At 43.6% G+C, this 19,937-nt stretch overlaps 3 protein-coding genes across 7 annotated transcripts in view; all 3 read right to left on the reverse strand.

Annotated features, from left to right (window-relative positions):
• Positions 1-1,382: 1,382 nt before the first annotated feature.
• On the reverse strand, positions 1,383-2,969 carry LOC144025387 (heterogeneous nuclear ribonucleoprotein A0-like). Its single transcript, XM_077531315.1, has one exon. The coding sequence runs from the start codon at positions 2,875-2,877 to the stop codon at positions 1,936-1,938; it is 942 nt and encodes a 313-aa protein (XP_077387441.1). The 5' UTR covers positions 2,878-2,969; the 3' UTR covers positions 1,383-1,935.
• Positions 2,970-3,668: 699 nt separating this feature from the next.
• On the reverse strand, positions 3,669-7,156 carry LOC144025388 (heterogeneous nuclear ribonucleoprotein A0-like). Its single transcript, XM_077531316.1, has 2 exons — positions 6,037-7,156; positions 3,669-4,765 (listed from the first exon to the last, which is right to left on the reverse strand). The coding sequence occupies exon 1, from the start codon at positions 7,076-7,078 to the stop codon at positions 6,179-6,181; it is 900 nt and encodes a 299-aa protein (XP_077387442.1). The 5' UTR covers positions 7,079-7,156; the 3' UTR covers positions 3,669-4,765; positions 6,037-6,178.
• Positions 7,157-8,566: 1,410 nt separating this feature from the next.
• The window catches only part of maea (macrophage erythroblast attacher, E3 ubiquitin ligase), a 46,054-nt gene continuing 34,683 nt past the window's right edge, over positions 8,567-19,937 (reverse strand). For 2 of the 5 annotated variants that reach the window (XM_077531307.1, XM_077531309.1), the window contains 8 exons: positions 13,761-13,943; positions 13,425-13,628; positions 13,227-13,349; positions 11,165-11,241; positions 10,980-11,088; positions 10,770-10,903; positions 10,344-10,539; positions 8,567-10,015 (listed from right to left, as the gene is read on the reverse strand). In XM_077531307.1, coding sequence (XP_077387433.1) covers positions 9,920-10,015; positions 10,344-10,539; positions 10,770-10,903; positions 10,980-11,088; positions 11,165-11,241; positions 13,227-13,349; positions 13,425-13,628; positions 13,761-13,868 — 1,047 coding nt within the window. In that variant the 5' untranslated portion in view covers positions 13,869-13,943 and the 3' untranslated portion in view covers positions 8,567-9,919. Of the gene's footprint in view, positions 10,016-10,339; positions 10,540-10,769; positions 10,904-10,979; positions 11,089-11,164; positions 11,242-13,226; positions 13,350-13,424; positions 13,629-13,760; positions 13,944-16,354; positions 16,974-17,034; positions 17,142-19,937 lie in introns of those variants that run through there. The other 3 variants (XM_077531310.1, XM_077531306.1, XM_077531305.1) reach the window with 3 other exon arrangements.

The following is a 19,937-nucleotide window of genomic DNA, read 5'->3' on the forward strand; positions in this document are numbered from 1 at the left end:
GTCCTCAGTTGATTGTTTATGTATCCAGTTGATGTGTAACGTTGCGCTTGTGCCACTGTGAGGTGCTCGAACACTTTGTTCTTTTATCTTCCTTTTACGTTGAGCCTGTTGAGTGCAAATGTGTTTGTTGTGCTCCGCAATAAATACGCCATACTAGCCTACAGAAACTTCATCGCTCCGTCATCCATTCATCCGAATTAAGCTGACAAAACGTAAATATATTCTTGAATGACTTTTTTTGAAAAATGAAAAACTTTTGTCGTAGTAAGAATTGTCTATTGAATTGGTAAATGAGAAATGCAATCCGTTGAACCGATATTTAATTTCGGGAATCATAGTTTCATCCATCCATTTTCTTAACCGCTCATTCCTCACAACGGTCGCGGGGGGTGCTGGAGCCTATCCCAGCTGGCTTCGGGCAGTAGGCGAACTACATCCTGAACTGGTTGCCAGACAATTGCAGGGCACACAGAGACGAACAACCTAGCACAACGAGGGACAATTCGGACTTTCAGAATGATCAATTAATCTGCCAAGCATGTCTTTGGAATGTGGACCCCAAACTCCACCCAGGAAGGCCAAAGCCTGGACTCGATCTTGCGTCCTCAGTACTGGGAGGCGGACGTGCTAGTCACTCATTTACCAGGCCGCCCCTCATTTCATGACCTTTTTAAATGATTGAATATTTATATTTAATTAGTGATATTTTGATTTCCCACTCACCCCCCCACCCCCCCAAAACATATAGGCCTACTTTAGGTTTGAATTCAATGACAATACTTTAGAATAGATTTCTAAATATGTCGATGTATTAAACTAATTTGATTGGTTTTGAGACTGCAGCACATTGAAAAGTGCCACTTCAATTGAAAATATCCTGCTTATTAAATACTGACTTGAATGGCGACGCTAAGTCATTTGGAAGCTTACTGACATTGGAATAATGGATTTTTCCATTAAAAGGCTACTGCCTATTGACAAGTGCTTTTTTTTTTTTTTTTTACCAATTTAAACACGTTTTAAAAAAAATGTTAGCTTTGTATTTTATTCCCCCATTTTAGATATTTACATTTTGTTTTACATGGAGGCTGCTGAGCCTTTTTTGTACTCGTCCCAAAAAATAACAGAAATGTAACCACTAAAATCCTACTTTATTGATGGCCTTTTTCTTTTTTGAAACACCCAGCAAGTAGTCTTGCTCTCAACTCGAGAGAAGTGCTGAATTTAACAGTATTCATCCAAAGTTTTAGTAATTTTGCCCATTATTGGTTCAACCTTTATTAGTACAGTACCTGCTTCATCTCAGAATGGCGATCCTGCTGAAGCAGATGCTGCCCCCTGGATGGCACTCGTGAAACTGCACCCAGAGACTGTAAACTTGGAACATTTAAAGACAATTTGTTTATTTTCCGAACATTAAAAACTTTAATAAAACCAAACGTATGCGTGTGCTAAACATGATTGCATAACAATTTTAATCTAAACAAGAAATCAAAATAGAGAAAAAAAAGATTCTTCTGCTTTGGGAAGGGAATAAGAAAAAAAAAAAAAAACTCAAGCGAATCAATTCCCACGCTGCCAACAAGTTGACTTAAAAAAAATCCTGAGAAAACTCAAGAACGGAAAAAAAAAATCATCGGCGCGAGAAAACGGTGACAAACGTCCTTACGCAAACAGAGCCAAATGACATTTTCTCATCAATAATTCACAATTCTGTTGTAGTAGTAACAGCGTCCGTAGAGAAGAATCAGGGACAGATGGAGGACGTAGGGGGTGCGGGGGCATATTCATTCACTCGGCAGGGGGGATGGACACTTCTTCCATCCATCCTCATAGAGCAAAAGAGACCCCCACCCCCTCCATGGCGGTGTGTATTCAAGTTCTCTGGAAAACCTGGACCCCCCCTCCCGTGCCGTATCAAAAGTGGAGGGAACGCTAATAGCTGCCTCCGTAGCCTCCCCCCCGGCTGTAGCCGCCTCTGCTGTACGGGGCCTGGCTCCGGAATGAAGAGTAGTTTCCCCCCTTCATAGCACCGTAGCTGGATTGCTGCTGTCCGTAGCCCTCCCCGAAGTCCCCGTTGCTATATCCGCCACCCATGCCGCTGTTGTACTCTTCGTAGCCGCCGCCGCCGCCGTAGCCTCCAGCACCGTAGTCGCCGCCACCGTAGCCGCCGCCGCCACCGCCACCGTAGCCTCCAGCACCGTAACCGCCGCCACTTCCGTAGCCTCCGCCGTAGCCACCTGAGCCGTAGCCGCCGCCTCTTCCTCCGCCGTAACTCGACATGGCTCTACCACGACCCCGGCCGCCGCCTCTACCTCCAACTCCGCCTCCGCCTCCACCGCCGCCGGCCATTTCCAGTTTGCTCATAGCCTTCTTCACCTCGACCTTGGTGCCGCTGATGGTGTGGAACTTGGTTTGCGCCGCCTTGGTGGCAGAGTCGCTGTTCTCGAAGAAGACAAAGCCGAAGCCACGCTTCCTGCCGGTCAACTTGTCGGTGATAATCTCAGCCTTCTCCACCGGGCCGTACTGGGAGAAGTAGTCGCTAAGGTTCTCGGCCTCCAGGTGGTCCTTGACGCCGCCGACAAAGATCTTTTTGACGTTGGACGACGCGTCCGAATTGCTGGCCTCCTCCCGTGCCACGGCCCATTTGAGCTCCACGCTGCGACCGTCAACGACATGTGGCTTGGACGCCATTGCTGCGTCGGCCTCCTCCGCCGTCGAGTAGGTTATGAAGCCAAAGCAGCGTGAGCGGCCTAGCATCTGGTTCATGACCACCGCGCAGTCTTTGAGCGCGCCGAATTGCTCGAAATGGCAGCGGAGGCCCTCGTCCGTCGTCTCCACATTCAGGCCGCCGACAAAAAGCTTTAGTTTGGACATGATTGGGTTTGTTCTGAGCTGAGGAAGGTGCGACACACCGTCCCTCTCCTTCTTCAATGAGCGACGCGCAGGGCGGGCCGTTTGACTCGCTGCCTTTCATAAAACGTTGCGGGCGCTGATTGGTCAGCTTGAACATAAGCGACGCCTCCAGCCCGGGAACGAGCCAATCGCTTTAAGCGCTACTTTGCTTGGGTCGGAAAACCCACAACCGAGGAGGGAGAACGAGACTTCTGCTAGTTTCGAACGTTAAATGCTTCATGTACGTTTGCATGCAGTGTCCATTCTTTTTGGTCGTACTTATATTTCCCACTAATTTCAGTATTCCAAAACCAAAAAACTAGCCATTGTCTCATTGTACCTCAATGCCGCCCGATTCATTCCTTAGCGGATTGGTTATACGCAAGTCATTTAATTGTAAGTAAATTGTAATTGTAAGTGTCTCTTTCGATTAAATTTAACTACATAAACAATTACAATGGATTTTAATTCATTTCCTGCAGTATACTAGTTTCCTTCTGGTAAACATGTGAAACCCCCCATTCCCAATGGAGCGAGGCACTGTGTATTTCCCCAAACAGTAGTTTAGCCCATGTGGCTTTATGACATACTATACAACAAAGATAAAGCAGACAATTCAGACTTGACTGGTCAAGATACATACACATGTAGCACATACCACTTATTAAACTGTCATGAAAATGGATTTTATGATAGCACATTTCCAGACTTATCAACCTCAAGCAACAGAGGCCAAGCACACCTCCAATTGGAAATAACTGACATAGCAAGGATGTTGTACTGGTCATAATTTATTCATCAAAAATAAAATAATGCATAAATAAAAGTGTTTTATGATGTCAGGATCTCCTTGAGCACCATAATCTGGAATAAAAACAATAACAAATAACATGATTAAAGCTTTTAACCATATATGACTGTTACATCAAAGGACATTTGACCTATTTTCCAGTGCTGCTTGATTATGAAGAAAATTTTAATTGTGATTTGGTAATAATTGAAATCATGATTACGACCATCATTGTTTTTTGGTACAAAACAAGAAAATGCTTTAACATGCAAATAAAAAAAAATATATTTATTTGAAACACTAATTATACAAGTTCCTTTTGGACGAAACAAGATTGGGTCGTGGAAGGTGCTGGAGCCTATCTCAGCTGGCTTTGGGCAGTAGGCGAGGTACACCCTGGACTGGTTGCCAGCCAATCGCAGGGCACATAGATACAAACGACCATCCACACTCACGAGCACACCTCGGACAATTCAGACCACCCAATTAACCTTCCATGCATGTCTTTGGAATGTGGGAGGAGACCGGAGTACCCGGAGAAGACCCACGCGGGCACGGGGAGAACATGCAAACTCCACCCAGGAAGGCCAAAGCCTGGACTCGATCTTGCGTCCTCAGTACTGGGAGGTGGACGTGCTAACCACTCAACCACCGTGCCGCCCACCAGATTTATTAAATTAAGTCATTCTAAAATAAAAAGGCGCAAATATAATCTAAACAACTCAGAATTAGTATTGATAATCTTTTATTTTTGTTTATGATTATGCCGATTTTGTAATTGTGGAGTGTTAATTGAAATTGTAATTGAATTTCTATAGATTGCCTATTTTCCGTATCAAGTTTGCATTCAGTCTACACTTAGAAAAATCACAGCAAAGGATAAAAGTTTTAAAAAAATATAACCATACATTGACCAGTCTGAACTTGTCCGTTAGATCTGCTTTGAATTTGACCAACTGAAGCGCCACTGGCACGAAATGGAAAAATGACTTCACCTGAGAAGGCACCAAGCACCAGCCAGTCTCTGCACCAGCACATTTGGAGCATCCTTGTTCCTTTGCCCGGGGTTACCATTGCAACCTGGAGAGGAATAAAAACGAGAGGAAAGGGGTGAGATTGTGTTTACATTGACATTTCGCTGGAGGAGACACCAGAACGCCACCACTTTTTTTTTTTTTTGCATATTTAATTTTAAATGGTGGAGCAACATTCAGACCCCCTCCTCCCAACTCATTTACAACCGAATTAAGTTCCCAACCCGCCCCAATGGCTTTTTACATAAGTATTAGCTAGGATTAAAGATAATATACTTCCATACATGGTTGACCAACACAGATAAGACAGGTTGATTTTACATACCTAGTTGGCTGGATGTGGATATCCTAAAGAGATATTTCAGACTCCTATCACAACCGACCCCAGGTAATCAACAGGGTCCTGACGTAGCCTACAAACAAACTGCTACGGCTATTTTGGCTGGGATAGCCTACTGGAATACGTGTAAGAACACCTAAATATAGGGATAATCAACAGCAATGAGCAAAAAAAAGTGTCCACATAAGAGATAATGTGAGAGTTCATAAATCACATGGAAGTAGTAACATGGTCAAACCCTACATAGCCTACATGCATTGGCTGTGGGCAGACGTGCACTTTTTTTTTTTTTTTTTGCAATACACCCACCTGACTTTAAAACTTGGAATAGAGGCCTCGTAACTACAAAGCTGACCTGTGAATAAACTTGAGCAATAAGTAAAACTAAGCTATGTGGTGTAACCTTTTATTTAAGAATGAACATACAGATTAAGTGTCTTCAAACAGTAATGAATGTTTTCTCAAGAACATGAAAGTACACAGCATACATTTGGATATTGCTCTACAGGCTGAATGGGGGTAAATTACAAATTGACACTAATGTAGGTAAATTACAAATTAGCTCAAATAAAAGCATGGTCAGTTTTGGGCAAAACGAGGGGGAAACAAAAGCAGCGCGTCTCCCGCCATCTTTACTTGGGGCAAACGTGAGTAGTCACAAAATGGCCTCGTGACAACAGCTACGGCAAAAAAAAAAAAAAATCCAACAGACCAGAAATATCCTCACGCCTGTGCACTACAAACAAAACTAGGCATCTAAAATACTAAAAAAAAAAAAAAAAAAAAATCACGAAAAAAGTCTACATTCAACTTAACTGGTGAACGCAAAGGGTTTATTTGTTTGAACGTCAACTACACGTGTGGGTAATGGTACATAAGCGGCTATTCTTTCTTCTTCTTTTTTTTTTTTTTTAAATTTGCATTTCGAGTGTCTTAATTTGTTATAATCTGATTCTTTTAGGAAGTGACCTTCCTACCTGTTTGGGGGCTCTGAGGTCTTCATTTTGTTTTGTTAGTGAATTTTGACTTTTGACGTCCAAATCCGGGGCTGGAGGCCTAATCTGGAAGATTGCTGAGCGATGTCAGGGTAGGTGTGGATGGGGTCTTGTCTGGTCTGGTCTAGTAGCCACCGCCGCCGCCGTAGCCCCCCCTGGGGTAACCGCCACCACCGCCGCCTCCACGTGTGTAGGGGGCCGGGTTCCTCTGGCCGCCGAAGGGTCCTTTCATAGGACCGTAGGTGGAGGAATGTTGGCCGTAGCCGCCGCCGAAGTCGCTGTAGCCGTTGCCGCCACCGTAGCCGCCCTGGTCGCCGTAACCATAATGTCCGCCGTAGCCCCCGTAGCCTCCGCCGCAGTTGTAGCCTCCACCGCCATTTCCGTAGTTGTAGTTTCCACCGTAGTCTCTACTGCCGTAGCCATTTTGATTCCCCCTCATGCCTCGGCTGGACCTTCCTCTCGGAGTCATGCCGCCCCGGTTGGCCGCCTGCATCTCCTGTTTGGTGAGGGCCTTCTTCACCTCCACTTTATGTCCGTTGATGGTGTGAAACTTGATCACGACGGCCTTGTCGGCGGAGTCGTGGTCGGTGAAGTACACGAAGCCGAAGCCCCTCTTCTTTCTAGTGTCCTTGTCGGAGATTACCTCCGACTTCTCGATTTGACCATACTGGGAGAAATAGTCGCTGAGGTGATCCTCTTCGATGTCGTCTTTCAGCCCTCCCACGAAGATTTTCTTCACTTTGGCGAGCGCTTCGGGTTTGTTGGCGTCCTCTCGCGACATGGCCCGCTTCACCTCGACCGTGTTGCCGTCGACTGTGTGCGGCCTGCCGTTCATGGCGGCGTCGGCCTCCTCGGGCGTCGAGTAGGTCACAAATCCGAAGCAGCGGGAGCGTTGGAGCTGCTTGTTGACTACCACCACGCAGTCGGTGATCGAGCCGTACTGCTCGAAGTGCGCGCGGAGGCCTTCTTCGTCGGTATCAACGTTGAGGCCGCCGACAAAGAGTTTACAAAGCTGGTCAGACATGTTTGAAGTCTGATAACACGGGGGAATCGTTTACCTCAACGTAGCAAGTCTCAAAATGGTGGACGAGAAGCAACGCAGTTGTTTTTATATTGTAGCACCAGGAAGCCACGCCCCGCGTCGACTTAGGTACCGCCCCCTTTGCTGATACGCTCCCATTTTTTTTCTTCGTTAAAGGCAACGCGTCCTTTAAAAATGTTCAAAGCTACCTGTACTAATTGCCTTTATGACGTATTATAAAATTTCCAAAACGTCTACGTTAACGAAATTCAATACAAACTGTGATTGGTATTTAAACAATACAAATAGTAACTTACCCTTTGTTCATTTTGACTTCCTAACCTAGTTTGCGTTGGTCTAGAAACCCAAATATGAAATCCTAACCCTGGCTTGAGTTGAAACCCTAAATTGGACAGCCTGCAGATTGTCTGAAACCCACAACTAGACTTCAAAGCTTGATTTTAAACCCTCGCTCACAAAATCACAAATCTGGTTGAAAAGGCCATTTCAGAAGGCAGCAAGAATTGTGTAAATTAGATTAAGTGTTTTGGAGATACTGAGCCAGTTGTGGGGGGCTGGATGGCCTTTTTGAAAAATGTTTTTGTGGCATCACCTTTCCAAGAAGATCTGGTCAAATTAGACTAAAACGGTAACTTAATTTCTCCACGTTCCACCTTGATTCCTTTTATCTTCTACTCAGGGAAAAAAATAAATAAATAAAAAAATCTTAAGTTTTCAAGCAGGTCAAAATTCTGAGACACCAATGTGTAGAAAATAGCGTCATGTTTGAAATGTTATTGAATTGCTCTATGCCCTGTGATTGGCTGGCAACCAGTTGGGGTGAAGCCCGCCTGCTGCCCGAAGACAGCTGGGATAGGCTCCAGCACCCCCGCGACCCTTGTGAGGAGCAAGCCGTTAAGAAAATGGGTGGATTGCTCTATTTAAAAAAAAAAAAAAAAAAAAAAACTAGTTCAGATGGAAGTTTATTGGTGAAAAAAAGGGTGGGAAGTTTAAAAAAAAGAAGTTATGTAACACTTTTCTTTGGGGTGAATTTACAGTATTTATCATGGAGGATGTTTGAGGCATTTGAAGTGCTCAGTCCCCATCTTTTTTTTTTTTAATTTAAGAATTCCACAAACATGGTGGCTACTCATCACATTGCTATTTAAAATCATAATTTGAAACCTTAACGTTTGAAAAATTAATGGCCATCACTGGCACTCTTCTTTGCAATCCAAATTTGCCACAGTAAGAAGGCTAGACTTGAAACATTTCCCAAGTACTTTTAAATGTGATGTAAACATTAGTTCAACTGACTTTTCAGCATGATGCAGTTTTGAGGCTTACACTGTATTAGCATCGCTACGGCTTGCGCATGTCATATCTCAATCCAAAGTTTCAGATGAGACGCAGCAGACATCATTTCCATGTCAACAGAATCAAGTGATGAGCAAGCCACACCCTCAAAACAGACACAAAGAATGCAGCAAATTCAAAAAGACTGCTAAAATCTTTATGAGGCATATCGATGACAAAACAATCATCTTCAGCTAAGTCTAAAGACAGAAACACACAAGACGATGGTCTAGAGTCATGAAATGGGCACAAGGCAGCAACTCCTGGTTTGTCACAGTCCTTCAGTCAGAAGACAAAATTATAAGTCTGGTTTACTTCTATATGATGGGATTTAAAAACACAACAAAAAAAAAACCCGAAATATTTAAATGCCATGCTGAAGTTTGTGCTTACAATGTATCAATCTAAATGACAGCAAAGAAAGATGTCACATCTCAAATTCATCAATTTGGTCAGCACAGTCCTTTTTCATTCAAAATAACACATACACTATATGAACACCTAAACAATTACAATCAGTCAGATGTTGGACCAGGAGACTTTTTGTTCAAGATGTTGGGACACTTGCACTTGTATGCTTCCCAGTGCACAAAACAAGGTCCCATTGAAGTGTGGTGTGCAAGAATGAGCTCGTCAAAACAGCTTGAGGGTTAAACACCGATGGCAAGCTTGTGTGCACAAAGTGTCTTCACAATTAATTCCCCACTTCAGTTAGAAAAAAATAAAAAAAAATAATGGTGTATCAAAACACCTCAATAGCTACTCCTCATTTTGTAATTTCCACTCATTTGTCTATTCATTTGCTTTTGGAACAGAAATTAAATTGTAAACAGACACTATGGTCCTTCCTGTACTTTTGTGTATTTTTAAAACTCCCATCGCGAGTGAATCAAGTTAAGCCTGATGGTGTAAAATGAACGGAAGGGGAAGGAAGGGAAAAAAAAAAAAAAAACCTCACCCAAGGCCGAAAAACAACAAATGAAAAGGAAGACCAGCCTCATTGTCAAAGACACTTGTCATGAGTTAGTATGCAACTGTAGAAATTAAATGAATGCGGAAAGGAGTTCAAGCAAGTGGAGAAAACACTTGTTCAGTCGTGCACCACCAACCCTCACCCCCCCCGCGATGATGAGTCATCAGGAGCTGTGAACAAAGCCTATCTACTATTTACATCTCTAATGCCGTCCTGATGTAGCTTTTCAAGCCACTGTCGAGGGGACAAGGTGGTGGGGGCGTACAGAGGCAACAATGTAGGTCATGTAAGAGCATCCATCCTCCAGCAGCCAAGCACATACTTTGCTACCCGGCACACGTGTTTTTCTATCTAATCTCTTGACACCAGTCTTGACGGAAGCATCCAGGTGTCTGAGATCAAATGGCCCTTCAGAAGGGGGAGCGGGGGACAAGGATGGGATGTGTGTGTGTGTGTGTGTGTGTGCGGGGGATCTTCTGGCGTTTTTTGTTGTGTTTTCTTGTTGCAGCGCATGATCACATGATGTAGACCTTCTCAGCCTGAGAGAAGCTGAAGACTTCTTTGGTTCTGGGGCAAACTACTTTGTCATCTTGGCGGATGGACAGCAGGGACTACCAGAGAAGGACAAAGGTGGAAAAAAAATAAATAAAAATTACTTTTTTTTCATCATCAACTTTAATGTACCACAATTTCCTCTATGTTAAGGACTGAACAATTTTGGAAAAAAAATAAATCAAATTGTGAGTTTTTCTTTGAACAAACAAGAATTTCATCTTTATTACAACAAATACCAGCTCGATTATACATTAGAGAAATGTACTTATGTGTAATGCATGCGTCTGTAATCTAGCATACATCATATTTAATGCTTACACACCGCTATGCAACATTTTGAGCACACAATTTGTATACATTCCATGTGTGCATGCACTCACTCACGTTGTATCCATACACGTATCCGTTGGGCAGCATCATGGGGGGGTTGTTCTCGTTCATGACTTCGCCGGAGATCTTGCACACCAGTCTGGAGTTGGCGCAGTGGGCCATGGGCAGAGGCTGCGCCAGCTTGTTTAAGGACTTGCTGCACACGGGGCAGTCGGGGTTCTTGGAGGTGCCATCCTCCTTGTAACACTGACTGGAAGGGACGGTTCAGGTTCACACTTCTTTAGGTGCAACTATCGAGCATTAGCCATCCCTTGCTATTAATGTCAGCAAAAGCATCAATATTGGACGCCTAAAAGTTACGCTTCTATTTTATTGTTCAGCCTGCAGCTTTTACAATCACGTACTTCATCAATTACCACAGTGACTACTCGCGCAACAAACATAATACAGCAGGTTCCAGCTTAAGCAGCTGAAGGATACGGCGTCTTGATGGCCGACAGCCCGGCCTGCAGGGTGATGGTGAACACGGAGTTGTTGCCCAGCTGGTGCAGTCGGTAGTTGTCGTACCGGAACTGCTGGATCAGCATCTTCCAGCGGGCCGGATCTAACAGGTCCTTGAGTGCGCCACGAGATTCTCACATGAACCGGGACCGGGTCGCATGACTTTTCTGTCCATTGTGTGAGTGTTACCTTGTACGGGGAGATGTGTGTGTCTGAGGGGAAGGCCAGCATGCCCATCACCTGCCGTACTTCGTCCAACTGTCCGCCCTCGGCTTGGCTAAAGTGTTTCCTCGCATGTCTGCGATGTCAACAGCGTGCGGTGTTAATGAAAGTGACTTCAACTTGATCATGCAAATATAACAGTGTTGAAGTACCTGACGGCGTCCATTCGTTTGTTCTGTCGGATGAGCTCGATGAACTCCTGGATTCGAAGACTGAACTCCAGACAGCTCTGCACAGCCACATAAAATCAGATCCTTGCTGTAGGAATGTTGCATTAGTGACATCTAGTGGTGAAATACAGCACATGCAGTGCAACAGCAAGACATAATTTGGAAAAATCCAAGAAAACTATCTGGAAAACAATGTGGCGATTATGTTTTCACTTTCATGGAACTATAACTTGTCTTTACTGTTGAAATATTGTAGCTATTCAGACTTGCATTTGTATCTGGTTTAATGGTTATTTTTGCCTTTTGTACTTGCCTTTAAAAAATGAAAAAGAAAAAGAAAAAAAAAAAGCCACCACTCACACTCAAGACTCCAGCGTTATCGTATTTGTCAGTCTCAGCTGCAAAGTCTACCATAGGTATGAATAAATACAAGTATTTAAAATATTCACATTTTCAAACACCAATGAACAGCCGTTCTCACCCCCCTCACCTTGCGCGTCAAACACATCATCCGCTACCCGCGGAGACGGTATTACCTTTATATGGAATCACACCACCAGATGCGCTCAACTTGCGTTTGGTCTGACAACAGCGTAATGATGTCTAGAAATGCTTCTTCTTTCAACACCTACATTGGCCCCAAACCCGAATTTAAAACCCTTTTAAAGGGCTTGAAACCATCATTTACAACCTTTAATGACAGCAGTTCAATTAACGTATTGTGTCACTCACTAGAGCAAACTAACAACTGGATGAACCAAAATTTCCTTCAGCTAAATGAGGGGGAGAGAAAAAAAAAAAAAAAAAAAACGGAGGTCATTGTTTTTGGCAATAAAGAAAAGAGGACTGCTGTTAGAAAACACCTTAAGTCGCTGTCCTGAGAAACCAAAAGACCAAGTTCAAAATCTTGGGGCGCTAACAGACTCAGAAATAACTTTCATCAAACCTTTTTGCAGCCGAAAAACATATCCAGACTGAAGGACTGCATGCTTCAAGCAGACCAAGAGAAGCTTATCAATGCTTTTCTCTCCAGCAGACTCGATTACTGTAACGGTCTTCTGACTGGACTCTCTCAACAGAACATCAGACAATTGCAGCTCATTCAGAACACTGCAGCTCGAGTTCTGGCCAAAACAAAGTCCTTAAAGCTTGACACTGGCTCCCAGTCAGCTGTAGAATAGATTTCAAAATTCTGCTCCTGGTTTATCCACTGAATGGTTTGGATCCTGAATATATTCAAGAAATGCTGATTGAATAGAAACCTAGCAGGGCTCTGAGATCTACAGACTTGGGCCAACTAGTAAAGCCCAGAGTTCGAAGTAAACATGGTGAAGCTGCATTTAGCTGTTATGCTGCACACAAATTGAATGAGCTGCCAACAGAAGTGAGGTCAGGCCCAAGTGTAAATGCTTTTAAATTCAGGTTGAAAATTTTGCCCCCCCCCCCACACACACACACACACATACATTTAATTAAGGTCTTTTAAACATTTTTATTATTATCATTATTATTTTTAATTAAACTTGCTTACACTAAACGCTTTCAGTTTGCTGTGTAACATTGTCAATCAATGTATGTTCTTTGAGTAAAATTTGCTCTGAATATTGTTAACGACTGTTTGTTGCTGCTTATAGGTGTTGAGTTGTCTTGTGTATGAAATGTGCTATACAAATAAACTTGTCTGTAAATCCGCATAAATCCCCAACTTGAAAAAACCCGAAAACATGCCTGAAACCTTGATTCTCAAACCCAGGCTTGAAACCCTTGTTTAAAATCCTAGCACATCCTTGAAATCCAAAACTCAAGCATGAAACCAAAACTTGAAAGCCTGACAGTCTCGAATCTCTAATTTGAAACACTAGGCCTGGATTGAAACCACATCTTAACAAACTAACATCATCAGCCAATAAAAGACTAATCGAAGCGAATCCCCGTGACAGTCGCTAAAGGCTAAAACGCATCTCATTGAGTCTGTCTGTATTTTGCCATCATATGACATGATTGTATTGTGGACAGTATGCTCGGACTCCGCCCTACTGCCTACCTTCATCTTGCGAAGACGGGACTTATTGTCATGGCACCAGGCTAAGCAGGTAGCTGTCTCCTGCCTCTCCAAGGACTCCTCAACCTCCTTCGCCGTGAGGAACATCTCGATGTTGACCAGATCCTGCAAAGTTAAACAAAGCCTTGATAACGCACAGACCAAGACCGGCGAGCAGCGCTTCAAGACAAAATGGCTGACCTCGATGCCGCTCTGTCTCGCCAGCTTGACGGCCGTGTTGTAGTACCCGCAGCGCAGCAGGTGCTCCACCATCATGCGGTCCATGCGCTTCTTCTTCCACAGATTGACAGAGGCCGGCTGGTCGCTGCTGTGCTCTTTCAGATGCTCGATGCGACGCTTGCACAGCTTGGCGCTCTCGTCTTCGGCCTGGATGGACTCGGCGGCCTTAAAAAAAAAAAAGAAAGAAAAAAAAAGACAACGTTAGCGAGTAGGTGGGGAAACAACTACTTTCAGCCATCTGATCCAGTGGTGTCTAGGCGTACCCTCATGTTGCGTCCAAATAAACACGTGCGTTACCTTTCGTTTCAGTGCACTGAGCTTCTCCACCACGCCATCCAGCAGGGACACCACCGAGTCCACCACCGGGAAGCTGCTGAGTGTCTTCTCCAGCTCGGCCACCACCATGGTCACGTGACTCGTCTCCCTGTCTATGTTCTTCTGGGCCGCACGAAAGCGCTTATTCAGCGTCTCGTAAGGTACCTGAAGGATGACAAACGGCGAGATGTTTTTGGATCTTGATGCTTGTTTTGTTTTGTTTTTTTGAAAAATCCTATTTTCAATTTTGTTTACAAAGAAAAAAAATCATTCACTTAATGGAAAAAGGAATTACATTGACAACATTCAAATCACGTTTTGCTCTTTTTTTTTTTCCTTCCCTGCTGGGATATGCTTCATTTCTCTTTGATACCTGAAGCAAGCATTGAAACTGGATTCTTCCCCAGCATGAATTAATAGTAAAATAATGTGAAAGTAAGTATTTCCTATTGGGGGAAAGAAATTCCTTTTTTGATTGCACATTAGTTCAAATATGTTGCATTAAAACAAAAAACTATCAATCCATCCATCCATCCATTTCCTTGACCGCTTATTCCTCACAAGGGTCGCGGGGGGTGCTGGAGCCTATCTCAGCTGGCTCTGGGCAGTAGGCGGGGGACACCCTGGACCGGTTGTCAGGCAATCGCAGGGCACACAGAGACCAACAACCATCCACACTCACAAGCACACCTTGGGACAATTCGGAGCGCCCAATTAACCTGCCATGAATGCCTTTGGAATGTGGGAGGAGACCGGAGTACCCGGAGAAGACCCACGTGGGCACGGGGAGAACATGCAAACTCCACCCAGGAAGGTCCGAGCCTGGACTCGAACCGGAGACCTCAGAACTGGGAGGTGGACGTGCTAACCACTCAAAAAAAAGAAAAAAAAAAAAAAGAATACAATATAAATACCCTACACTTGTACATTAATGCAATATCAAACATATTTGCAATATGGAAGCATATAGTGCGAGTCACACAAACTTTAAATTGTCAACAGGAAGTGTATTTAGTAAAATAATTGCTCTTTATTTGCAGCCTGTCAAATGAACTTGAATAAATAGCTGAAATCGATTGAAGGATGGATATGGGACAGGAGCAGTCGATCAAGAGAAAACAAAATGGATGTTGCAGTGGAACGCTGCAAATACCATATGGAGTACAAATCATAGCCCCCCTGCACCCAAATGTTGCTACGAGCCGTCACCCTCAAAACATTGGCCTTTCCCCATCCAGTCCACTCCACACTAGTAGCCGGCTGCAACTTTCAACATCAAGTCTAAAAAACTTGAGGAAAAGGTAGCTGCTTGAATGCTTTTTTTTTTTTAAATGAGAAATTAAAATAATTTTAACTCAACTATGCACTCTTGAACAAAAATTAACGCCAGAAAAAGCTCTCCAAAATGACACTCCACCCCTCATTTCAAAATACATGTAGTTGCTTGGCACCAAGATGCCAGAAGATGGCACCAAATCAATATTTTTACATTTGACATGGCTTTGGCAGCAAATTGTTGAGTCTTCAACTAATAACAGAAGATAGGCCCCCTCCAAAATATGTGAAAAGGCAAAATCATACGGAAAGTCATATAAGTGCTTTCAAAACAGCCTTAGCTGTCACAAAGTGCTTGACAGACACAACATAAAACACGAACGGCAATACAATCACAACAAACCAACATTTGTTTTCATTCCTACAAACGCTTTGATGTTTGAAAAGTTATATATTATATAATTTTCCATGGGACGCATGATAATCTCTCACACTGGCGAGCTCGCTTAATTAGCCCAGAGGATATTTGTATAAATATAGAGCACATTTATAGTGAAGGCTTACATGCTGACTGTTGGACATTCACAAACTTGCAGATTTTTAGGGAGAATGATCAAGCCTCTGTTAATTACTGAAAAACTCACCTGTTCACTTTTTTTTATGGCTAGGCAAAGGTCACACACACACACACACACACACCCCCACACACACACCCCCACACACACAAAATGCATTTGCAATCCGCAGCCCCAAAATAACCCATGTTGAACTGAGAGGAGGATCTTAATTTAGTCACGACATAACCTTGTCCAATAAAGAAAAGAGCTTGAGGCATCAATAGGGGGAATTACAAACATTTCAGGGTGGGCAACAATTACTTTAACACAGGAGGGTTTCGTCTCTATCGTCTTCCACATGAAGCCAGCTTCATTCTCTAATAATCCTGCAAATAGCAGCTAGGAACACAGCAATAGCATGCGACTTCATTTAAAAAAGCTTCATATATGAATCCGTTCAAAACCAATGTATTCCAAATGGAGTTCGGTGGGCTATTTGTAGCAATACAGATTAGCAGCTGTGACGACAATTTTTTCCTGCAACATGCCTGCAGCTGTAGACCCCCACGCCCCCCATTTGCTGCCACTTCTAGACTTAAAATGGATCCCATCATCGCCATCCCCTCTTGACTGCAGCATCGAAGGCAAGCGCAGTCAAATCACACCCAGCCCTCATTCAACATAACACATACAAAGGCTGATTTAGCATGTAACGCATGAGGTTGTGCATGTATTGCTACTCACGACGAGAGATCCAGACGCGTGTGTGGAGGGCGAGGATGGGAGGAGGAAGATGATGGGGGAGGTAATCCGGGTTTGGTGTCGCAGCGAGAGAGAAGAGCGGCTGCTTATTTCCTCTCGCTGGCCATTTTGTGGGGAACATTCGCGGAGGACGGGGCTCCCACTAGCCCCCCTAAAGCGGAGCTCTATTGCCCCGCTGGCACCCCTCATCGGATCAACACTGGTGATTTCAACAGATCTCCCTTTCAGCTGGCTCGGATTTGTATGCTCCGAACGAATTTGCCCTTTGAGACCTTGCTTACAGCTGGTTTGACCACTTGGTGGTTCGACTACCATCTGACTGTCAAAACGTTTCCGCGTGACGCCATTTTACGACAAGAAACACATTCCACCCCGTCGTCCATGTTAAATAAAGGGGGGGAGCCTTGTTACACTGACATGTCATTTAAGTCTTTATTATCCAATTTAGCAATCAGCAAGTACCCACAAGGCTGTCATGCAAAATCCCGACACCTCTTATGTAGGGGAAAGACGAGCATTTGGTAGCTCGGCTAAGTTATCTGGCCTAACGTTGAAATCTCGTCAAGATCGGTGACAAATTCGCCAGGAATTAGCGTCGCTCTCTATTCCCCCCGACCAAGTCGCGATAAACGCCCGGTGGTCGCTCGGCGTCGATTGTTTACCTTGAGCGTGGGATATTCTTGTACTTTCAGAGCCATGGAGAGTTGAGACGCTGTCTCTTGCACCGCCATCTTGGTTTTGTGCGTGGGGCTTTTAACTGAGGGCTTGTTTGTGTTTTTTTTTCTTTCTTTTTTTCGTTTTTTTTCGAATGCGTCAGCATTGCCTCACTCGTTTGCTACCGCCATCTGGTGGAATGGTGGCAGCATTAACACGACAGCTTAAAATTATATTTTACTTATTAATAAGCATAAAACGACCGAATATTGATGCAGAAAAATATATACATTTTAAAATATGTCAGCACTCTTATCAAATTGTCATTTACAATTGCCATTTCTCTTCATTTGTGGCAACTCTAATAAACCCTGGCTTGAAACCCAGATTTAAAACCCTACTGATTAACCTTAAACTTTTTGCCTGGAAACCTTAACCATGACATTGACTTGAAACCATACTTTGAAACCCTGACCATTACTTATAACCATACGTTGAAACCTTAATGAACACAGCTAAAGCAGGAATTTATAATGTTGTACGAACTGCAAAAAGGATTGCAATCAGCATTTCATTGAAAGTAAAACTATCCATTCAAAACAGGATAAAGGTATAGATTTTATAGTGAAAAACATTTATTTTGCATTGGCAGACATCGATTTTGATTTCGACAGAACTAAAAATACGTCCAAAGGACCCAAAATAAAGTTTTGGATTTCCTTCTTCATGTCTTCATATTGTACATGGCCGAGTGGGTGGCCGAGTGGTTACTGCATGCATATATATATATATATATATATATATATATATATATATATATATATATATATATATACACACACACACACACATATATATATACACACAACAAAGCAGGCTCAGTGGACTAGTGTCCACCCTGTGACTGGGAGATTGTGGGTTCAATTCCCTCCCTCGGTCATACCGAAATCCTTTAAAAATGGAACCTATTTGCCTTCCTGCTTGACACTCAGCGTTACGGGTTGGAATTGGAGGGTTAGATCACCAAATGGTCCCCGAGTACCTGCTGCTGCTCACTGACAATCAGTGGTTCCTTATAAAATGCGGGATGTCAAATTGAATATGTTAATTCCGTTCAAACTACATGAATTCATTTGGTTCCGTACCTAAAATGTTGAGAAAATATTTTGGATCAAGACAAAAAGAAAAAAATAAGGTTGGTTCAAGTGAAGAATTATTGTTTACATCAACATGAAATAATCAGGTCATACAAAGTCACTCGAGGTAGTTTCTGTGAAGTCAAATATTTGAGATGTGATATCTGGACATCATTTTTTGAGTTGAAGGCGGGGTAAAACCTTTAACAGTGTACACTACTGCATTACAGTATTTCATGTATCATTAATTTGTGTGCGCAAACGTTTGTGAACGTGCGCGTGTATCATCGTGCAGCCACGCATGCTTGTAATTAGGCTGGAAGTCTTCCTGTCAGCTGCTTGCCTCAGCACCACTGAGCAGGAGGACGAAGGATCTTCAAGATGGGGAAACAGAATGGGACATGAGGAGGAGGAGGGGGCGGGGTCACCTGCAGGTGGAGGTGACTGCAGTAGGTACACGCATACGTTAGCATTCAGAACGAATGACGAATGGTGTGTGTTTAAATCAGCTTTCTCGTTGCTCATTTCTTCTTTCCCTCTATGGGTTGCGTTGCAGTTCTTGCCTCTGCGCATCTTCAGCCCCTTTCAGGCTACTTGCAAAAGCCTTTCAAAAATATGGTTGATTAGTTTTGCTGATGCAGATTTTCAATATGTTTTCACAGACATGGAAAAACAACTTCAAATGTTGAGACTTGAATGAATTTGGATTTGAATGTGTGAGATCCACCGAGTTGCCAAGTCAACGAGCAAACATATCTGAAAAAACAGCCGTGGAACTGCATTTTTCCTATTATTATGCAGCAATGTCACACAGCTTGTTTGAGTTCTTATATTGTTAATAACTGTACATACATGCTGTACTGTATGTGTAAACCTGTGTGGCAACTGTCATTAATGAACAACATGCTAGTAATAATAATAATAATGTCATCACATTTTAGGACTCCTTTCGGTTTTTTGGCTTTAAAGTGTTTAGATGGCACATGTGGCTTTTGTTCAAGCAATAGAGCATATTTGTGCAAGGTTGGGTATTGTTTCTGAGGTAGATGAGCCGGTTTAGTTATGTAAACACAAAAGCAACATACTGTATTCATAATTATGCAAAAGCTTCAACAGCTACTGAAGAAAGTTCTTACAAGAAGCCTTTGTCTTCATAAAACTCACTCATCACTGCTAGATCGGTCAGTGCGAGTTGGTCCTCCAAGTACCTCCAATGTCATCTCCCTCAGCACGGACTCCCCCCAGGGCTGCGTCCTGAGTCCCTTCCTGTTCACTCTGATGACACATGACTGTACGCCAAGGTCAGCCACCAACCGCATGGAAAGTCACAACGGTGGTGGGACGACCACGGTCCGGCCTACAGGGAGGAGGTGGAGCAGTCGGTGGGCTGGTGCAAAGACAACAGCCTGATCCGAAATGTCGACAAAGCAAAGGAGATTATTGTCGACTTGAGGAAAAATCCGCCCTGCTTCTTATCAACAACAAGGCCGTGGAGGTGGTTATCACAGACAAACTCAACTGGTCTGTGAACATGGCGTCATTGGGGAAGAGGGCACAGCAGCGCCTGCACTTCCTGCGGAGGATGAGGGAAGCCCACCTGCCCGTCTCAACCCTCACCACATTCTACACGAGTACAAACGGTATCTCCGTGTGGCGTGAAGGCTGCAGTGCCTCCGACTGGAGCGGCGTGATGAGGTTGGCAAGGACGGCGGAGAAAATCATTGGGACTTCTCTCCCCTCCATTCAGGATATTGTCCAAAAGCGTTGAACATCAT

This window comes from Festucalex cinctus, chromosome 9 (assembly GCF_051991245.1).
Source record: "Festucalex cinctus isolate MCC-2025b chromosome 9, RoL_Fcin_1.0, whole genome shotgun sequence".
NCBI lineage: Eukaryota > Metazoa > Chordata > Actinopteri > Syngnathiformes > Syngnathidae > Festucalex > Festucalex cinctus.